This window comes from Sardina pilchardus, chromosome 7 (genome assembly GCF_963854185.1).
Source record: "Sardina pilchardus chromosome 7, fSarPil1.1, whole genome shotgun sequence".
Lineage (NCBI taxonomy): Eukaryota > Metazoa > Chordata > Actinopteri > Clupeiformes > Clupeidae > Sardina > Sardina pilchardus.
The window spans coordinates 32,537,838-32,560,337 of NC_085000.1; the positions used below are offsets into that span (position 1 = coordinate 32,537,838).

General features: G+C 43.9%; 1 protein-coding gene across 3 annotated transcripts in view; it reads right to left on the bottom strand.

Moving 5' to 3' along the window:
• Window positions 1-22,500, bottom strand: part of LOC134087985 (uncharacterized) — a 66,491-nt gene that overhangs the window by 34,032 nt on the left and 9,959 nt on the right. For 2 of the 3 annotated variants that reach the window (XM_062541866.1, XM_062541865.1), the window contains 2 exons: window positions 6,977-7,681; window positions 5,824-6,528 (listed from right to left, as the gene is read on the bottom strand). In XM_062541866.1, coding sequence (XP_062397850.1) covers window positions 5,824-6,528; window positions 6,977-7,681 — 1,410 coding nt within the window. Of the gene's footprint in view, window positions 1-5,823; window positions 6,529-6,976; window positions 7,682-8,126; window positions 8,832-10,737; window positions 10,834-22,500 lie in introns of those variants that run through there. The other variant, XM_062541867.1, reaches the window with a different exon arrangement.

Sequence of the window (22,500 nt, forward strand, 5' to 3'; positions counted from 1 at the left end):
GTTTCACACCTCTTGGCGGGTGCTAACTGCGGGCCAAATCGGGGCTACTTGCCCCTGATTTCTGGCCCAACAAAATCGTTGGGCCAGTCGGGACTACAGTCGGGCCAGAGGCGGCGTCAAGGTGAAGGCGGAGTCAACCTGTTGCTGTGTGGAGTCCACAAATTTAGACATAACGTTAGGCTACATCCACATAGATATTTGCCTGTCAGTAGGCTAACTCCGTCCAGAGATCACCATGTAGCACAGTAAAAAGTGAACTAATATAATTAACTAACATAGCGTCCCACTAATTTAGGCTATTCCTGCCAGTGTGTTTTCTGCTATTGATACGACCAAAGATCCTTAAATTAGTAGCCTAGATTAGCCCAGCTTGACGTTACATTATAAACTTTGTTTTTCATGCTAGCGCGAACTTCTCCTTTTAGTACACCAGAAGAATACATAAACGCCTGGACATGGTAGTGATTTTCACCGCTTAAAATTCATTTATTTTCATTTTGAAAGAAACATGGTGAGGCAATAGAAAATGCCATTGCAGATCGTTTGTTTAGAACAGGAAATCGCGTTGCCGGGACAACCTGACATTTTCACTCACGCACTCCAGCCCCTTTCGTTCGGAAATTCTAAAATAACTCTGTTTGTTAATGCTTCAAAATAACATTTAATAAATGAACCTTACATTTTCCAGTAGCCATAGAGTTGTGGACTTTAACAAAGTCCCGTTTGGTTCTTAGCAGGAGCGTCTACTACTGGCTTCAAAATATTTTCTTTAGCCTACGCTAGGCTGTGAACTCGTGGCATCGTCGTGAAACTAAAATTCCACTGGAGCTCCAAGCGGATTTTACTGTCTATGGATTGTACACACAGCCTTACAAATGTTTACTGCTCTTCGAGTCAGGTAAAGTGTCATTTATGTTACATAACTCATTTAGATACACGTCTGTGCCATGCGTTTCTTTAGGAATCCACCGTCTTGGTTTGTATAGAAATGAATATTAGCCTAAGTGACATACAAACGGACAATAAATGGTGACTTCATAGGAAAGCCTACGCGACTTTCTGCTTATCCTGCTTGAAAAGGTGTGGCAATGGTGACGTTTTCACAAGCGAGGGCGTGTCGAGGTGTAATGCGGAGACGCTAATGGCCTGACAGTCTGAACGCAAAGGTGAGGCTTGTGGACCCGGGCTATTAGCACCAGTTTGGCCCGAAGTTAGCCCGGCCCAAGCTGGCCCGATGGTCTGAAGCCGGCTATTGTGTTCACACTAGACCCGAGTAGGAGCCGCGAGGGGTGGTGCTAACGTTGAGCTACCTGGCTTTAGCGTGGCCCGTTTGGACAGAGACAATAAACTTTCTGGCAAGAAGAAGGGCGGTGGACTGGTGATTTACAGTAACGACAGATGGTGCAACCCCGGTCATGTTACAGTTAAAGAAACTGCATGTTGTAAGGATGTGGAGTTAATAGCACTGAGCCTTCGACCGTATTACTTGCCGAGGGAATTCACGCATGCCATTGTTGTCTGTGTTTACGTCCCACCACGAGCCCTACCGGACGTAGCGTGTGACATCATTCACTCTACAATCGCAAGACTCCAAACTCAGCACACAGATGCTTTCTTTGCGATCTCTGGAGACTTTAACCACATAACACTGGATTCTACCCTCACAAATTTCTACCAGTTTGTTGATTGCCTGACTAGGAAAAACAGGACAATAGACCTCATGTATGCAAACGTGAGGGATGCATACAGCGCCACCCCCCTTCCCCCCCTCGGAAAATCAGATCACAACCTTGTTCACCTGCAACCAATGTACATACCTAAAGTGCAGAGGCTACCATGTGACACACGCACTTTCAGGAAGTGGACCCCAGGAGCAGATGAGGCTTTGAGAGACTGTTTTGAGTCCACTGACTGGAATGTACTACAGAATGGTGATTTGGAGGAGGCCACACATTGCATGACTGACTACTTGAACTTCTGTATGGATGTTGTTGTTCCCACAAGAACTGTGCGCTGCTTTCCAAACAACAAGCCTTGGATAACCAGCAATGTCAAGGCCCTTCTAAATAGGAAAAAGATGGCGTTCAAAGAGGGGAACCAGGCAGAGCTGAGGCAAGTGCAGGGGGAGCTCAAAGTCAGGCTGAAAGAGGCCAAGGAGGATTACAGGAAGAAGGTAGAACAGAAGCTGCAGGAGAACAACATGAAGGAGGTCTGGGATGGAATGAAGACCATCACTGGACTTAGGAAAAGCAGCAGCTCTGTGGAGGGCGATCTGGACAGGGCAAACCAGCTAAACCAGTTCTACAACAGGTTTGATTGCCCTGCTTCAGTGGACAATGGTCGTCCATCATCACCATCACCAGCACCATCAACTGCTACAGTGGACAATGGTCGTCCACCATCACCATCACCATCAACATCACTAGCACCATCAACTACGGACACTGCTCTTGCTGGCTTAACTGCCCAACTCACACCTCCCCCCTCACCCCCAGTGCAGCACGTCCCCTCCTCCCCTACCCCCCGGAGTGACCAATGCCTTGGTAACTCCTCACCCCCTCCCCTCCCCTCCCCCCTCATCACAACGGCAGATCAAGTTAGAGGACAGCTGAAGAAACTCCATCCCAGGAAAGCAGCCGGACCTGACGGACTGTGTCCAAGACTGCTCAAGGCCTGTGCTGCTGAACTGGGAGAGCCACTGGAGCATATCTTCAACCAAAGTCTACGTCTCGGGAAAGTCCCAACACTGTGGAAGACATCATGTCTTATCCCCGTCCCCAAGAAACCACATCCACGTGAGCTGAATGACTTCAGGCCAGTTGCTCTCACATCACACCTGATGAAGACCCTGGAGAGACTGGTTCTGGGGATACTTAGGCCACAGGTGCGCCATGCACTAGATCCGTTACAGTTTGCATACCAGGAGAAAGTGGGCGTCGACGATGCAATCTCCTACCTCCTACACAGGACACACTCTCACCTGGACAAGGGGAAAAGTGCTGTGAGAATCATATTCTTTGACTTCTCTAGTGCTTTTAACACCATCCAACCCCCCAGATTGAGTGACAAGCTCCTGCAGATGGGTGTGGATGCTCATCTAGTATCCTGGATTGCAGACTACCTGACAGAGCGGCCACAGTTTGTCAGACTGAAGGACTGCCTCTCCAACACTGTAATCAGCAGCACAGGTGCTCCACAGGGAACGGTGCTCTCTCCAGTCCTGTTCACCCTGTACACGTCCGACTTCTGCTACAACACGGAGTCATGTCACATGCAGAAGTTTTCAGACGATACTGCAATTGTGGGATGTATCAGGGATGGGCAGGAGGAGGAATACAGGAGCCTGGTGGAGGACTTTGTGCAATGGTGCAGACTCAACCACCTACAACTCAACACGACCAAGACCAAGGAGATGGTGGTAGATTTCAGGAGGTCTAAGCCTGCTCTGCTGCCAGTCACCATTGAGGAGGTCAATGTGGAGGTGGTGAACACATACAAGTACCTGGGCGTACATCTGGACGATAAACTGGACTGGTCAGTCAACACTGAAGCCATATACAAGAAAGGGCAGAGCAGGCTGTACTTCCTGAGGAGGCTGCGCTCCTTCAATGTCTGCAGCAAGCTCCTCTGGATGTTTTACCAGTCTGTTGTTGCCAGCGTCCTCTTCTATGCTGTGGCATGCTGGGGAGGAAGCACTAGGAAGAGGGATGCTGGGCGACTAGACAGGCTGGTAAGGAAGGCTGGCTCTGTTGTGGGAGCTGATCTGGAGTGCATCACTTCAGTATCAGACAAAAGGACCCTGAACAAGCTACACAGCATCCTGGACAATGACTGTCATCCACTCTACAGCATTATCATACAGCAGAAGAGCTTGATCAGCTGGAGACTACGCTCCATGACATGCACAACAGACAGACTGAGAAAGTCATTTGTACCCAGGGCCATACAACTGTACAATGCTTCACTGAAGGGAAAAGGAGAGTTGGACTTCTATGCATAGTATATCTGCACCTCCACCCTCTTATACACTTACATGGCATGACTTACATGTCTACCCTCATGTCTAACTCTTATATTATTACTATGTTAAGTTTATTTTAATTGTCCATATATTTATATTAGTACTGTTATTATTATTACTATGCTTACATTTTGTACTGTACATATTTATTACTGGTCACTAGAATTTTATCTTGCACTGTTGCACTGTTGGACTTATTTGCACTACCAACTTGACACACACCTCAGACTGGATCACAGTACCAATCCTCAGTACATTCATGCATACCTTATCTATAGTATTCTACTGCTCCTTTAGTCATTGTTGATTGTTGATTGTTGATTTGCTTTTTAATCTTCCTGTTTACATTGTTTACATTGTACTGTATGTTGTGTGTGGTGTCTTAAGCTGCTGGGACCTTGAATTTCCCCTTGGGGATCAATAAAGTATCTATCTATCTATCTATCTATGTCAACACTTGCAGGGCGAAGGAGATGACGCTAAATAAATGCGTTGTTGTGCTGTGTTGCCTGGATGATGCGAACTTACATCAGATCCAAAACATCATGAAACAACAGAAGTAGTTAGCCCGCTAGTCAGCGGGAGCTAGCATAGAGGAAAAAATAGCTAACGCCAGGACCACAGTAAACAAAGCTCTACTTCAACCCTCTCTGGTATAAACATCCAACACAACAAATGAATAGAAAATAATGACACACCTGGAAATATAAACAGCACACAGAGGTCTGAGGCTCCTTCCCAACTCCTACAAAAAGCAACAATGCTAAATAACAGCGACGTTAACTATTAGCTGTTTTTGCTAACCACTGTAATAAACAGCTAGCAGTCAGTAACAGTTGCTAGTTGCAAGCTAATCGACAACACTTCAAGCTATTCACGTTTGCAAGGATAATCCTAACTGTCCCGCAACAAGCCACAACAACGTGATTGCAGTTTAAAATTTTATTGTACGTACACAACAAAATGTCACTGTTTTCTGTACTCCGGTGTTCTCGTCTGTGTTCATACTCGTAGGGCAATGTTTATCGTTACCATGGCAATTTGTACTTTCTGCCTCGTGCTGCAAGCAGGCTGCAAGGGCGCATTTCTATACGTCATCGGTACGCCCCCCATCTCTACCCAGAACTGCGCCGGCTGCGTTCCCACCTAAGCGCACCCGGGTAACATCTAGAAGTAGTACTAGGGGGCTAGTAGGGTGATTTCCGGGTAAGAAAATACCCGAGTTTTGCGTTCCCACATACAGCCACCCGTTTGATATCCGTTTGACATCCGGATGTCTCGCTCATGTGGGAAAGGGACTTGTGTGTGTGTGTGTGTGTGTGTGTGTGTGTGTGTGTGTGTGTGTGTGTGTGTGTGTGTGTGTGTGTGTGTGTGTGTGTGTGTGTGTGTGTGTGTGTGTGTTTATGTGTGTGTGTGTGTGTGTGTGTGTGTGTGTGTGTGTGTGTGTGTTTGTGTGTGTGTGGAGGGGGGAGTGTAGCGTGTGGTGTGGTGTGTGTGTGGGGGGGTGCTCTTTTTTTAGTATAACAGAATATTGCAATTCTCAATGTGTGTGTGTGTGTGTGTGTGTGTGTGTGTGTGTGTGTACAGTATGTGTGCACGCGCATGCACGGTTGTGTGTATGTATGTAGTTGTGTGAGTCTTTGAATGTGTGTGTGTGTGTGTGTGTGTGTGTGTGTGTGTGTATGGTAAAGCAAAACACAGAGGGTGTAGGACAGAGAGATAATGAATGAAGTAAACATGAGTTGTGATAATTATATTTAAATGTCTCATGTGTAGGTTTGAGAGCTGAAAATGTCTCTCACCTGCTGATGATCTGAGAGTCTGTCTCTGCTTGTGCACCTTCATCTTTCTCTCCTCTGCTCTTCTCTCTGCTTCCTTCTTCTTCTCTGGCAGTTTATCACAAATATTTCTGTCAAAGTCAAACTGATGGCCCCTGTTTCCTGCCACCATCTCCTCTATCTTCTCCAGCAGCTCTGTCACCTGTCCACCATCACTCTTCTTATTGTCTACAAAATGATACCTGTTCCCGCATTTCTCTACAACCCACTGCAGAGCCTCTCCTCCACTCTCAATGTGCTGCTCAATGGTCGTGTCTCCCAGCCAGTCCCCATATGTGAACAGCACTATAGTGTGACTCCAGACTCTCTCACCCAGCAGCTCCATGTGTTCCTGCACTGCTCTTCTGTGTGTCTCTGTGAATGACTCATCCACTCTAATGAGCAGGAGTAGAGCATGGGGTCCTGGAGGACACAGAGACACACTGAGGACAATCTCTTGTTTATCACGTTCAGGAGTTTCCTCTACAGTGAAGTGGTTCCACCATCCTGGTGCCTCCACTACAGTGATGCGTCTCCCTGCTGTTTCTCCATCTCTCTTCACACACTCAGCTGTTCTTCCTGAGGTGCTAAACTCCTCTCTGCCCAGGATGCTGTTTCCTGATGAACTCTTCCCCATAAGTCTGCCTCCCAGCAACACAATCTTCAGGTCATAGATATGTGGAACTCCACCTGGAAACAGAAACATGTAATTCTGTGAAACACACTAAAAATCCTCTCTGTGCTTTTACTCAGGGTATTATAATCTATTGAATGAACTTTGGGATTTTGTGTACAGTTTTAGGTGAGAACGTGCATGTTGTAGGGGTGTTTGTGGTTAGTGTTTGTGTGGTGTGTGTGTGTGTGTGTGTGTGCATGCATGTGCGTGTAGGTGTGTAAGTGTGTGTGTGAGTAGATGTGTGTGCGTGTACAGTAGGTGTGTGTGTGTGTGTGTGTGTGTGTTTGTGTGTTGGGGGGTGGTTGTGGGGTGTGTGTGTGTGTGTGTGTGTGTGTGTGTGTGCGCGCCCTAAAGAGGACAGAGGGTGTAGGACAGAGAGATAATTAAGGAAGTAGATATGACTTGTGATACGTATATGTAAATGTCTCATGTGTAGGTTTGAGAGCTGAAAATGTCTCTCACCTGCTGATGATCTGAGATTCTGTCTTTGCTTGTGCACCTTCATCTTCCTCTCCTCTGCTCTTCTCGCTGCTTCCATCTTCTTCTCTGGTAGTTTTTTAGAAATATTTCTGTCAAAGTCAAACAGATAGCCCCCGTTTCCTGCCACCATCTCCTCTGTCTTCTCCAGCAGCTCTGTCACCTGGCCACCATCCCTCTTCTTATTGTCTACAACATGATACCTGTTCCCACATTTCTCTACAACCCACTGCAGAGCCTCTCCTTCACTCTCAATGTGCTGCTCAATGGTCGTGTCTCCCAGACAGTCCCCCCATGTGAACAGCACTATAGTGTGACTCCAGACTCTCTCACCCAGCAGCTCCATGTGTTCCTGCACTGCTCTTCTGTCTGTCTCTGTGAATGAGTCAATCACTCTAATGATCAGGAGTAGAGCATGGGGTCCTGGAGGACACAGAGACACACTGAGGACAATCTCTTGTTTATCACGTTCAGGAGTTTGCTCTACAGTGTAGTTGCTCCACCATCCTGGTGCCTCCACTACAGTGATGTGTCTCCCTGCTGTTTCTCCTTCTCTCTTCACACACTCAGCTGTTCTTCCTGAGGTGCTAAACTCCTCTCTGCCCAGGATGCTGTTTCCTGATGAACTCTTCCCCAGAAGTCTGCCTCCCAGCAGCACAATCTTCATGTCAGAAATATGTGGAACTCCACCTGGAAACAGAAATCATGTGATTCTGTGTAGCACACTACAAATCCTCTCTGTGCTTTTACTCTTGGTATTACAGTATAATGTATTGAATGAACTTTGGAATTTTGTGTACAGTTTTAGATGAGAATGTGCGTGTTTACGGGGTGTATGTGGTTAGTGTTTGTGTGGTGTGTGTGTGTGTGTGTGCATGCGTGTGCATGTAGGTGTATAAGTGTGTGCGTGAGTAGATGTGTGTGCGTGTACAGTAGGTGTGTGTGTGTGTGTGTGTGTGTGTGTGTGTGTCTGTGTGTGTTTGTTTGTTTGTTTGTTTGTGTGTGTGTGTGTGTGTGTGTGTACTAAAGAGGACAGAGGGTATAGGACAGAGAGATAATGAATGAAGTAAACATGAGTTGTAATGTATATGTAAATATCTCATGTGTATGATTGAGAGCTGAAAATGTCTCTCACCTGCTGATGATCTGAGAGTCTGTCTCTGCTTGTGCACCTTCATCTTCCTCTCCTCTGCTCTTCTCTCTGCTTCCTTCGTCTTCTCTTGTAGTTTTTCAGAAATATTTCTGTCAAAGTCAAACAGATGGCCCCTGTTTCCTGCCACCATCTCCTCTATCTTCTCCAGCAGCTCTGTCACCTGGCCACCATCCCTCTTCTTATTGTCTACAACATGATACCTGTTCCCACATTTCTCTACAACCCACTGCAGAGCCTCTCCTCCACTCTCAATGTGCTGCTCAATGGTTGTGTCTCCCAGACAGTCCCCACATGTGAACAGCACTATATTGTGACTCCAGACTCTCTCACCCAGCAGCTCCATGTGTTCCTGCACTGCTCTTCTGTATGTCTCTGTGAATGAGTAATCCACTCTAATGAGCAGGAGTAGAGCATGGGGTCCTGGAGGACACAGAGACACACTGAGGACAATCTCTTGTTTATCACGTTCAGGAGTTTTCTCTACAGTGTAGTTGTTCCACCATCCTGGTGCCTCCACTACAGTGATGCGTCTCCCTGCTGTTTCTCCTTCTCTCTTCACACACTCAGCTGTTCTTCCTGAGGTGCTAAACTCCTCTCTGCCCAGGATGCTGTTTCCTGATGAACTCTTCCCTTCCCGTCTGCCTCCCAGCAGCACAATCTTCATGTCAGAAATATGTGGAACCCCACCTGGAAACAGACAACATGATATAACACACTGAACATCATATATCATTTTAATGCACATTCCTATGATGTTGATATCATAGTAATACGTATACATAGTTATTATAAATCATACATAGACATTAATTAACTTTGAGCTTGAGTGTATTTGTGTGTGTGTGTTTGTGTGTTTGTATTTGTGTGTGTGTGTGTGTGTGTGTGTGTGTGTGTGTGTGTGTGTGTGTGTGTGTGTGTGTGTGTCTGGTATTGTGTGTGTGTCTGGTGTGTGTGTGCGTGTGTGTGTGTGTGTGTGTGTCTGGTGTGTGTGTGTGTGTGTGTGTGTGTGTGTGTGTGTGTGTGTGTGAGACTGGCTTGACTTGAACAATCTCTGCTATTGGACTGGAATACATGTGACGTGAGCAGCCAGTGCAACAGTTGAACTGTAATTGGCCGAGCTGCTCATGTTTGGCTGGAAAAGGGTCACAGGCAACATGTCAAATGTTGGAAAACGACAAATCTGACAGTTTCATGGAAATCTTATGTTCATTTTGAAATGGATACCAGCTTAATGTTTAAAAAACGTTGGGAATGTTTAACACTATGCTGCTTCACCTCTTCATTTAACTACATCTGCAAATGTTCAGGAACTGAGGAGATCAGTTGCTAGCATTTGTAGAATGAACTGTTGCCCCGTTCCTGCCTGACATTAGCCTGGGTGTTCCCATGCTGCCTTGTGCGCCATTTGATTCACGCTGTTAAGGCATGGAAACTACCACCCTAATTTTTGCCTCAGATAGGGGACCAATCACAGAACAGGTGGGAAAGCAAGACGATGGTGAGCTATGCACAGACGCATTTGATAGACATCTGTGGCGGCCAATGAACATACCTGGACATTTTACCAAATACGAGAAAATGAACGTTTGGTTGCCAGACCACGTCTCATTGAGAAGTGGTGCGTTAGCCAGGCCTGATACAGGATTCAGTTGCTCAACAGTACTGCTCTTCTTAATCATGTTTTTCCCTCCATGATGCACCCACTTTGACAGGTCTGGACTGCAGACAGGCCATTTTAGCACCTCTTACGGTACTGTTATCCAATTGTGTGCAGTGATTATTCAAATGCATGCTTGATGCCGCCCCTGAAGTTGGAGCTTTTTCATTACTCATAGCCAGACCCTAGCCTGGCACGCCCTCCCAGTGACGTAACACCTTCGGCTTTTGCTGTCGCTGGTCTGGTCAACTGCTAATCTGGAAGGATTTCTGAGTTCCCGAAATCTGCGGAAATGCCCCCTTTGGTCGAGAACCAATCAACTTTGAGCAGCTCCAACAGCTCTGGGTAGAGGCGTGTTCAAGGCAGAGGAAAGAGTGTTGTTATTGGTTTAAACTCGGCAAACCGTTTTCTGACATCGACCAGTAGCAAATCGAGGCACTTACAGGAGGCGGGTCAACCAGCGCTTGGAGAAACCGTGTTAGCACAGGCTCTTGGTCAGACTAAAGTCTCGCAGAGCCTTTGAAAGTCGATGGTAATCAGGCTAGCCAGACCCTAGATCTTTCTAGATTCTGGTTTTCCAGGCTACATGTATAAAGGAATTTACTCTGTTGACACAGCGACCCAACCTATTCTGATGTACAGTACACACCATAACAGACCATAAGCACCACTGCAGAAAGGATGAATAGCAAAAAACATTCTGTGTTTGATCAGACATGTCTACGCATATACTGTAACATACTGTACTTCCATCAATGTATGGATCTGTAAATTCTTCTCCCGTCCAAAGAAAAGCATTAGACTGTGTTGAAAATGTTCTTTTATGTGCATCACAGAATATTGCAAAGTTGAATGTGTATATTATTGTGTGTGTGTGTGTGTGTGTGTGTGTGTGTGTGTGTGTGTGTGTGTGTGTGTGTGTGTGTGATTTCTCACCTGCTGGTGATCTGATAGTCCCTCTCTGCTGCATCACCTTCATCTTCCTCTTCCTCAGCACAGTCCAAATCTCATGCCTGATTAGTACCTGCAGCCTGGTCTGAAATTAAAATCAGAAACAAGTCTCGACTACAAAGTTTGTTTTGCACTTTAGCAAAATACTAACAAACACACATTTTCTTTTTTCTTCATTGCTAAATAATTTCCACCACAAAGTGAGAAATACATCCAGGTTTGATTCCTATTTCAGTGCACGTCTTGGACTGTCTATGTTTTTTGAGGACAAAATGCGCTGCAGTAATATTATGATGTAGCCATGATAGAATGTATTGTACGAAGTACATTCAGTCGGCATCCCATAGACTCCCATAGAGTTGTATTGATGTGTTTTTACTAGAGAGAGAGAGAGAGAGAGAGAGAGAGAGAGAGCTCTCCTACCAACCTGGTCCACAGCCAACCCTTTCTACTGACACATACCAACACCTCAGGCGTTGACCAGGTCCAAATTACCCTACACACAACAGCAAAGCAAATTTCCTCATACTTAAAAGATAATTATGATCAATATTGGCAATCAAAAACCAAATCACAAAGCAAAATGCAATGCTATTTGGCCCTAAACAGAGAATATACACTTGCAAATTACTTGACTGAAATTAAAGAAACCAATTTGAGAAACATATTGACGAAATACAGACTCAGCGAACACCGCTTAGCTATAGAAACTGGTAGACACAAAAAAACATGGCTGCCCAAAGAGGAACGCTTTTGTAAACAATGCAATGAAAATGTTGTTGAAACTGAACTCCATTTTTTAGCAGAATGCAAAACCTTTCAATCAATTTGTGAATTCTACTTCCCAAAATGTCAAGAAAAATACCCTGATTTTCTAACTTTACCAATCATAAGCAAATTATCTTTTATTTTGGGTGAAGACAAATCCACCTACATTATAGCTGCCCAGTACATCCTTGCCTGTCATCAACTGAGGGACAGTGAGTGACTCACACTGAATAACTTGTGTTGTACATATTCTCACACAGAAACACACATACACACACACACACACACACTGATATATCTCTCCCCATACATACACGCACCTTCACTAGCCCCCCCCCCCCCCCCCCCCACACACACACACACACACACTCTGATATACTGTATCTCTCCCCATACATACACGCACCTTCTGTTTAAAAATTGCATTATTATTCCTCAGTAGTTCATACTATAGGCTGTATATAAATGTATGTTTGGTACATGTTTTATCTCTACATTCTGATTAATTGTCTGTTGTTATGTCCATGTCTTAAACCTGTATGTTCAACGTATGTGATAATTGCTTTGGCAATACAAATGTCTAAATATTTGTCATGCCAATAAAGCACTTTTGAATTGAATTGAATTGAATTGAATTGAATTGAAGAGAGAGAGAGAGAGAGAGAGAGAGAGAGAGAGAGAGAGAGAGAGAGAGAGAGAGAGAGAAAGAGAGAGCTAAGGTCAGTTCTATTGTGGTGATCTGCAGGAACGGGACGAGACGACTCTACCCATGTCCTGCATAGTTATGAATGGCTGCCCTCAGGCAGGGGTCTGCTCTGTCCTCTGGCTAGACTAACAGGAGGAAGGCTGCCTTTACGTTTGAGGATATTCACTTTTTGAACTTGAATATGCCCCCAGCCCCCTCCTGGGACTGATCCCCCTTACAGCCCTGTCTGTCCTGTTCTTTCTTTGATTCTGTCTCATATGTTGTGTTATGTCCTCTTATCACTACTCCTGCATGAGGAAATTGCCCCTTGAGGGGAAATAATGCTTTCTGAAATTGCCCCTCGAGGGGAAATAATGCTTTCTGAACTGAACTGAACATGTCTGTGTTTACTGTGCTCTGCATCTGCACTACAATATCAATATCAATACGCACAGTCTCAGATATGCTTCACCTTCATCTCCATATTCCACACATGCCAAATGTTATTATCTTTCTATATGTCTGTTTCAAGTACATTTGAATTGCCATAGTCCTGGTGTGCATACTAAATAAAACAAAGGATGCCATGCTTAATACTTAGCTGTAAGTTACTAGGCTATATAATTGGGGCACTCAGAGAGTGTACAAAGGCAACAGTCGATAATTGTTTAATTTCTCAAGATTTTGACTTGACTTGTGGTGGTTGTGGATTGTGGATCCCTATAAGCTACGCTATATCAGTTCCATGCAACGTCTTATATTTAAATTATCTTGAAGTATACTATTCGTATGGTCAACTCTGTAAACTTTTACAGAGAAACTTTCAAATAGAAACGGCACTGAATTGCGGAAGTATTAGGCCTAGCTGCTCCTTGCAGCTCTCCACTGGCTTTGTGCGGCGCGATGGGTTTTGATGCGATAATGAACACATATTTGCAGTGCCATCAATTAGATCAATAGGACCTATACACATTAGTCTACACAACTCAAATATTAATGTTAAACTTATGCAAGTCAACAAAAAATAACGGAATGAAATACCTTACAATGACTGCAACACCTCGTGTAGCTCTTTCAATAACAGTAAGTGAAAGTAAACTTCAGACTTCTACGCGCAGAGCCCGTCTACGGAGAACCTGCTCACTTCCTATAGGCTGTTGGGTGCACGGAAGGCTGTTCAGGAGCTCATCGGTTTCCGATGGAGCCAGGAGTGTCTGAACATGCCGCTATTATTAATATGAGTTAGTACCTTCACTACTTTTGTTTTCTGTTATGCAACATATGTCTAGGCATGAAACCAGCCTGTGCAGATTTGCAGTCCACTAGGGTCAGTATTATCCAGCCATAACACACATGTAATTCTTCATGCTGAGGCTATTCCTTTTTTAAAATAGGCTAATTATTTAACATTTCAACAGACAGTCATAAAAGGTTACTTTCATATTCTGCAACATATGGCCAAGGCGTGAAACCAGGCAGTGCAGAGATGTGGTCTGATTCATATGAATCCACTAGGGCCAGTAGGCCAGATTCAGATTGGGACGAACCCCGCCATAAACTACCTATGTAATACCAATACCTACCAATAATCAAGGCAACTTGCAGCTACTGGCACTACTACTGCTTGATGTCTATGGGGACTATTTTCAGATGCTGCGTACGATATCACTGCGCCTATGGTACATTTGCAAGTTGCCTTGATTATTACGCCAGATGAGAGTGTAGTTCCATGTCAAATCAGCCTAGAAAAACGCCAGGTTTCATTTTCAGTTGGTCTTATTGCACTTTCTAACTTGAGAGGAGACACGTTTTAAATGGGAAAATTACCAGAAATCTTAGTCACTTTTAAACATGAAGCTAGCAGGCGAGAAGCTAATGGTCTAATCCGATTCAATGATCTATGCTAGGCTGAAGCTAAAAGTTGTATCGCCAGACTCACAGAATGGCTGGATGAACGGGAACAAGGTAAATATCGATTGTTTTGCTCGAGGGAAGGTGGAAAATGATAAACCGCCACTGCTGCAAACCATTTGTGAACATGGTGCTGAGTGTGAACATGGGTCTGAGTGTGAACATGGTGCTGAGTGTGAACACGGTGCTGAGTGTGAACATGGTGCTGAGTGGAGAGGGGGGTCTGAGTGTGAACATGATGCTGAGTGTGAACATGGTTCTGGCCTCATGCACTCACTGCAGTGCTGTCTGCTGCATACTGTATGAGACTCTGCCTGCATGTAGCCCCAGTGTCCAGCAGAGGGCAGTGTGGGCACATGTATTCCCACAGCCCATCCTCAGCACTGACCGGCTCCCACAGGTCAAACAGGCAGGCAGGCAGGCAGGCAAGATCTGCCCAGTTCGCTATGAGTTTAGTTTTTTCAGCTGCTTACACACTAAATCTTAGCTTGTCACACAATTTTCTAACATTTATTTCAAACACCATATAGCAAACATCAACTCTGCAAAGCCATACACTAATTCTCAGTGTTTGACTTTCACTCGTGTATGGAAATACATATAAACCCCATGAGCTTTAGGGTTTGAGCAACAGTATGTGCACAATGAATCCAATGTCATATTATGACAAAAGTGTTTATAATGTGAGACAAATGTTTGCTTTAGATGTGTTTATGACATTTTGAGTGTTGTTTGCCATTTAGCTGGTGTTGTGGAGGGGACATGGTGGTGGAAAAATCTACATTGTGAGCATATTTAATTAAACAAGTGCACAATTAATATGAAAAGGTATTTCTATATGTTGTACCAAAATGTAGTTTATTATCAAAGTGAAATGATTGCTGGCATAAGACAGCAGCGTTACTTTGACCACATTACAGTAATTGATTTATATGTGTTGAACGGAAATCAATGGGAGCCGTAAACAGTAATTATTTTCACGGATATCCTCGAAAATATAATGGGGTGCGGCCGGTGCGCAGAATGGGGTTTGGGGGAAAAAAAATAAAAATGAATGCCTGATAGGCTAGTTAAATAACTGCTTGTGAGTCCCTGCGTCCGTTTCCTTCCAATAAAATGTGTGTGTATGTTGTCTCCGCGAGGACTTTACACTTGCTATATCTCTAGAATGTGAGTGTTGCTATGCCTCTCCCACCAGCAACAAACATTAAACTATACAGTTCTACAGTTCTACAGTTCTACAGTTCTACAGTTCTACAGTTCTACAGCTCTACAGTTCTACAGTTCTACAGTTCTACAGTTCTACAACTCTACAGTTCTACAACTCTACAGTTCTACAGTTCTACAGTTCTGCAGTTCTACAGTTCTACAGTTCTGCAGTTCTACAGTTCTGCAGTTCTACAGTTCTACAGTTCTGCAGTTCTACAGTTCTACAGTTCTACAGTTCTACAGTTCTACAGTTCTGCAGTTCTACAGTTCTACAGTTCTGCAGTTCTACAGTTCTGCAGTTCTACAGTTCTACAGCTCTGCAGTTCTACAGTTCTACAGTTCTACAGTTCTACAGTTCTACAGCAATGTCTTCTGTTAAAGACGACATGCGTCATGAATATCTTTTCTTTTGAATTCTTTTTTTTTTCATTCATAAACAATCTTCAATTGTTTGTTGGCCATATGTGAGAGGGGATGTAATTTGTACCTGCATCAGTATCACCTGATCTGGCCTGTACATCTACGTCCATATGCTCCAAAAAGACGGGTTGTGCCTTATAGCTACATGTACTGAAGACCCGTGTCTTTCTACAGTCTGGTCTACACACAGGATGCCCTCGTGTGCCCTGATCATCTGTCCTCCTCTGCAGCCATGAGCAGGAGACACCTCAGAGCACAGGAACACTGCAACACTGCCCTCTAGTGGACACAGCACAGCAACTGGTCTGATGTCCTGAGCTTCTGATACCTAGTCAGTGTGTGTGTGTGTGTGTGTGTGTGTGTGTGTGTGTGTGTGTGTGTGTGTGTGTGTGTGTGTGTGTGTGTTTGTGTGTGTGTGTGTGTGTGTGTTATGTGTGTGAGTATATGTGGATGTGTTGTACAGGAATGTCATGATATTGTGAAATTGGTGAGGTCATACGTCACACACACATTGTGTGCATATTTTCATCTCAAGTGTAATGATATTGCTCTGATCTGGCAGCCAGACCGTTCTCCATCCAGAGGAGCATGTTCAGTTTAGTGTGTTTAGTTTGTGGCTTTTGTTGGACAGGTGCTGTAGAATTGACATACGCATTTCATACGCACACAGGTAAAGGTGCCATTTCAAACACAGGAGGTGTAGCAACTGATGTGTGTGTGTGTGTCTGTGTGTGTGTGTGACGTGTGTATCATTCTTGTGAGAAGCTCGAGACATTCTTCTGCTGATCTTTATATTAGAACATTGGTGACCTTTGAGGTCTACATCTTCATGTGATATTTGCTAGTGTTGATACGGGTCCTCCTCCTAAACCCCCTCCACAAGGCCCACCTGCACATCAGGTGACCCGACAGGCCTGAAGAAGAACACTTTGGGCTTGTTGAGCAGAACAGGGCAGCTGGGCCCTGAGAACAGGGAGGTGATATCCCCGGTGGATACCAGATCACCGTCCACCCCTAAGATGCCCCCCTGGCAGCCATGACTCAGCACACAGCAGGTGAAGCAGTCTGCAGCCATGACTCAGCACACAGCAGATGAAGCAGTCTGCAGCCATGACTCAGCACACAGCAGGTGAAGCAGTCTGCAGCCATGACTCAGCACATAGCAGGTGAAGCAGTCTGCAGTCATGACTCAGCACACAGCAGGTGAAGCAGTCTGCAGCCATGACTCAGCACACAGCAGGTGAAGCAGTCTCCTGCACTTCATCCCTGAAGTCTGCAAGCCTTCCTCTCATCTCAGCTGCTGTCAGGTCCACCCACGTGGTCACTCTGAAGCCGAGCCAGTTGAAGACCCTCTTCAGTTCATCTAAGGGTTTTCAAAAAGGGAATTTCATTGAGGGTTGTTGATTTTTTTTTTAATGTGTTTATTTTAGTTTGTTTCTACATTGTTTCTAGCAATCCAAAACACTGACCAGGAGCCACCTGTACCTGCATCAAGATCTGATCCTTGGCGTTCATCATGTTAACCCTCACATTGTTGATGATCACACATTCTTTAGGGATGGTTCAAGTGCACTGGGAAGGGTTTGGTAAAGCAATTCAATAAAAATGAACACAGAGCAGTACATGTTTTTTTGTATAACATACACTGTAGAAATACTCACTGCTCTCTCCTCTGTCTCAGGATCAGGTCATATGTGTCCTCACTGCTCTCTCCTCTGTCTCAGGATCAGTTCATATGTGTCCTCACTGCTCTCTCCTCTGTCTCAGGATCAGTTCATGTGTACTCACTGCTCTCTCCTCTGCCTCAGGATCAGTTCATATGTGTCCTCACTGCTCTCTCCTCTGTCTCAGGATCAGTTCATATGTGTCCTCACTGCTCTCTCCTCTCAGGATCAGTTCATATGTGTCCTCACTGCTCTCTCCTCTGTCTCAGGATCAGTTCATATGTGTCCTCACTGCTCTCTCCTCTCCTCTCAGGATCAGTTCATATGTGTCCTCACTGCTCTCTCCTCTCAGGATCAGTTCATATGTGTCCTCACTGCACTCTCCTCTGTCTCAGGATCAGTTCATATGTGTCCTCACTGCTCTGTCCTCTGTCTCAGGATCAGTTCATATGTGTCCTCACTGCTCTCTCCTCTGTCTCAGGATCAGTTCATATGTGTCCTCACTGCTCTCTCCTCTGTCTCAGGATCAGTTCATATGTGTCCTCACTGCTCTCTCCTCTCCTCTCAGGATCAGTTCATATGTGTCCTCATACCACCTCAGCTTGAGAGCTCTGAAAGAAACCACAGGGACACCCAGTGGCCTTTTGGTGGTACAGCAGGCAAGAGACTACAAGGTCTGCAAGTGTCTGAATACTCGTTCGAACCTATCTAGTCTGGGAATACAAATACAAACTTATGGGAATACCCACATGAACCAGAGAATAGCCAGAGAATACTCATACAAACTTTTGGCAAATTTGGGATTTGCTCTACTACAGGCCCGTCTGGCCAAGAGGCAGTTGAAGCCCATTTCCAAATTTACAAGACACTTCTGAAAGGATTTGAAAAGAGTTTAACGCACCAATTTAAATCTAATATCACTGCTAGTTACGCCCCTGCTAGAAGTCGTGAATCAATCAATCTTTTCCAGATCCACTCTCAATCAGAATTGAGAAGATACAGTATAGGTGCTAACCAGACAAGCAAGATTTCACCACTCAATATTATTTGCACACACACGCACACGCACACGCACACACACACACACACACACACACACACACAGACACACACACACACACAGACACACACACACAAACACACACACTGTGACACAGATGTGCACACCCACATACTGTACACACACACACGCACACACACACACACACACACACACACACACACACACACACACACACACACACACACACACACACACACACACACACACACACACACACACACACACACACACACACACACACACAGAGGTATTCAGTGTTATTCATCTACTGGCTGCAGCTCAATATAATGTCTCATGGTGGGAACCAGTACATGTGAACAGCACTGTAGCTCCACCCCCACATACAACATGCAGCATGCAAAATACATGCTGGGTTTGCTATTCTGAAACCTACTGACTTGGCCACTAGAGGGCAGAGTCGTAGAGCCCAAACGTGCATCAGGTGGAATCCAAAGGTGGTAAAGGGGCGGGACTAGAGGCAGGTTTTACAGTAATACAGAGCTGAGAGGCCAATGAAACTGTTCCACAGCAGGACATCAGCAGTGACTACATCACAGATCAACAGCCTATAAAGATCAACATGGGTGCCAGCTATGCTGTGCTACATAAGGACATCTAGGACTTAAACATTCACCTGGGGCCGGATTCACGAAGCCTTCTTAAGACAAAAATACTTCCTAAGTGGTGCTTTCTTCTTATCTTTTGTCTTAAGGAATCTTAGGAATCAACTTAAGATTTATCTTAAGATTGTTTTCGTGAATCCGGCCCCTGGTGTTTAAATGTTCTATAGTCATCAGCTTCACATTAACTGCAGATAAAGGGTAATAATAAATATAAAGAACCACAAGATGGTCTTTGTGCAAATCAATATTCAATGCAAATCAAACCAGCTAATAGCCTAACTGGAAAAAAAACAATCTCTTGGTATGGTGAAGGGTGTGCGGGTGATGTGGGGCTATTTTAATTCCAAAGGCCAAGGGAATCCTGGATCCATTAAATAGCTGGCTTTTCAAAATAGAAATCTGCCTGCCTCCATGGGAATGTGTGGCGCCAGTACTCAGTGCTGTGGCAATAAGTGTTTGTAAGTGTGTCCTGCGAGTTTGAAACTAAAATCAATATAGACTACTGAGGAAACGTATTTCACATACTGTAAGTTAAACGCTGTACGCGTTTTGGACCGGTGCGCTACCAAACAGAGGATGCATGAAGAGAAATAAGCCTTCGCAGACTTCTGGTTGTACTTTATTATCAGAATTAACTGTTTATTGCCATTGTCAAAAAGAGTAATTTTAGTCATTCAAAAGAACCCCTTGTGTGTGTAATGAACACAGCCGAAGGTAAAAGGTTGATTGTTACAAAGGTTCAGAGTTGGCTGAACTATAGACTGTCATCATTATATATTACATAACACCTTCAATTCACAGAAGAAAGAGGGATAAAACCTTTAAATATTAGGCTATCCACATCTGTTCACAAGAGTCATCCAAAAGCCATCAACAAATATAAACAAGTTGGTGTACTGTCACTAAATATAAACAACAAATATAAACAAGTTGGTGTACAGTCACTAAATATAAACAACACATACTGTATAAACACGTTGGTGTGCAATCATTAAATGTACACATACATTTATTTATTGCATCGCCCCCCATGAATGGAATTCCCTATGAATGGAATTTCGCACGCATTCAGAGGATGTCATAATGATTCTACACCTCCAATTTCGTGCAGTTTTGACCATGTCAACCAGAAATACCTGTGATTACAGCACCTCATTTTATATATTTCATTTTTAGATGGCGGCACTATACAGTACATCAAATGAGTGGTTATGGGATGGATTGACAAGGTCCCATGAGACCAACATACAAAAAAAAGTGGTCCTCCTAAGCCCTACGGTTCTCAAGATACTGTGTCTTTTCAGTGTCCCGGGAATTCTTGATGGAAAATTACTGTAGGAAATAAAAGAAAGAAAAGAAACTCTGACTAAACCTGTATGACCGCCGCTTCATCAACTACTGTTACTGTTGTGACTGAACTTTTGTGTTAATGCATTTGGGATTTACAGTCACATAGTGTGCTCTCTCACAGTGTGGCACACACTTAATCAACAACTGGAGGATCGCAATGATGACAAACTCTTGTAATTACACAATGTGTTAAACTGTACCATCTAAACATTCACTTTATCAGTAATGATAACACAGACATGATATAATGACTTAAAATATTTCTTAATTTTTCAATCCCTATGACTTGAAACCATGTCTTTTGTTGACATCATTTTGATTTCAGCAACTCCACCAAATCTTTGGCATTAATGCGAGAATTGGGTTCAAATTCAATCAGTGGTCTCAAAATGCCATATAGAGCAGGCTGAAGTGTATCCAGAGCATGAGGACTCTGTTGTTTATAAAGAAGCTTGCGTATTTCTTGCTGGTTATTGCTTGGCCAAGGTGGAGAGTTTGTGAACATCTCCAGAAGAGTGATGCCAAGAGACCACATGTCTGACATGGTGCTGCATTTCTCACACTCCACTATGCACTCTGGGGCCATGTAGGGAGGGGTCCCTCCCAGAGGGCCATAGTAATCCGCTGTTTTACCACTTCCCGTTTGACCACTTCCAGACATGGTTTCTTTGAAGTTGGCCAAGCCCCAGTCAGTGAGATAGGCCTTTCTGTTGCCTTCTGAAATCTAGAACAGTAAAGAAAAAGATCATCTTAAATTGTATTTTGTGAATTATATTAAACCTGATATTCTTAAGCATTAAAATTAAGCATTGGATTTTTATACTGTAAGTTTACTGTAAGATTCTTTATTTATTAGCTTAGCCATTAATGATTTAATTATGCCCCTTTATACCCCATATGAAACATGATACTCACCATTATGTTGGCTGGCTTCAAATCTTGGTGGATGATCTGTTTTCCATGCATGTACTCAACAGCCGTAGCAATATCTAAAGCTATAAACAGCTTATCCTCGTACTGTAACTGAAAGTGTAGTTAAAGAATGTTTTTTAATAAATTGTTATTATAATGTATTATGTTGATTGCTACTAAGATATTTAGAAAAAACATGCCTCACCTTGATGCGAGTGTCTTTATAAATAACCTGATTGAGGTTGGCACCATATATGTACTCATTAGCAATGAGGATCTGTGTCTCACTTTTGGCTACAGCCATCATCCGCACAATGTGGGGGTGGGACAAACGCCTGAAGAGTATTTAATGTGATCTTTTGTCAATGTTTTAGCAAATGTACATTAATTATGTTTACAGTATGCTTACTGTATTAAGGTGACATTTAGTGCAATGTTTTTGCATGTATTTGCACAAATAAGAAATGGACCAAACAATTATTTATGTTTGTTTGTATGTTAAATAGTATTGCACGGTGCACTGATACTGCAAAAGTCATCATAATACCCTGAAATCAAAAATGTCGAAATACCTAATTTAACTAGAAATGCAATTCCAAGGAATTACCAGTGCATGAAAATGCCAAAAATGAAATGTAAAATATAATTTAATTAGTATCAACACTTTTAAGAATGCCCGTGTCCTTTTGAAGTAACATGCGTGTGTGCACAAGGCATGGTTCTACTGCCTCCCATAGCCTACATGTCTTTTCTCCTCATTACACAGCTGTCGTGTGTGTGCCATTAACAGCGATCACTGGGGGGAAGAAATACCCTTTTCTGATTGGCTGGTGCGGTGGCTATTAATTCTGAAGAACGGGGACACCTATGAAGTAGATCTGGTAAACAAAGTTACATCACCGGTTCTATATTATGAATGGTAGCTATAACAACCATAGTAGGACGATGGTCGAACCTGGAAGCAGATTTTTGCAACAATGGTGTAAACTGAAAACAAGCTAACTGTCCATAACTGAAAACTAGTGCAATGGAACTGCTTGTGTCCTTTGTGTACCACATTGTTGGTGCTTTGCTTTGTGTAGACACCCAGGGCAAGCTACTGACGAGGTCTGGAGCCGTTTTGAGCATATCACTGTTTCAAAA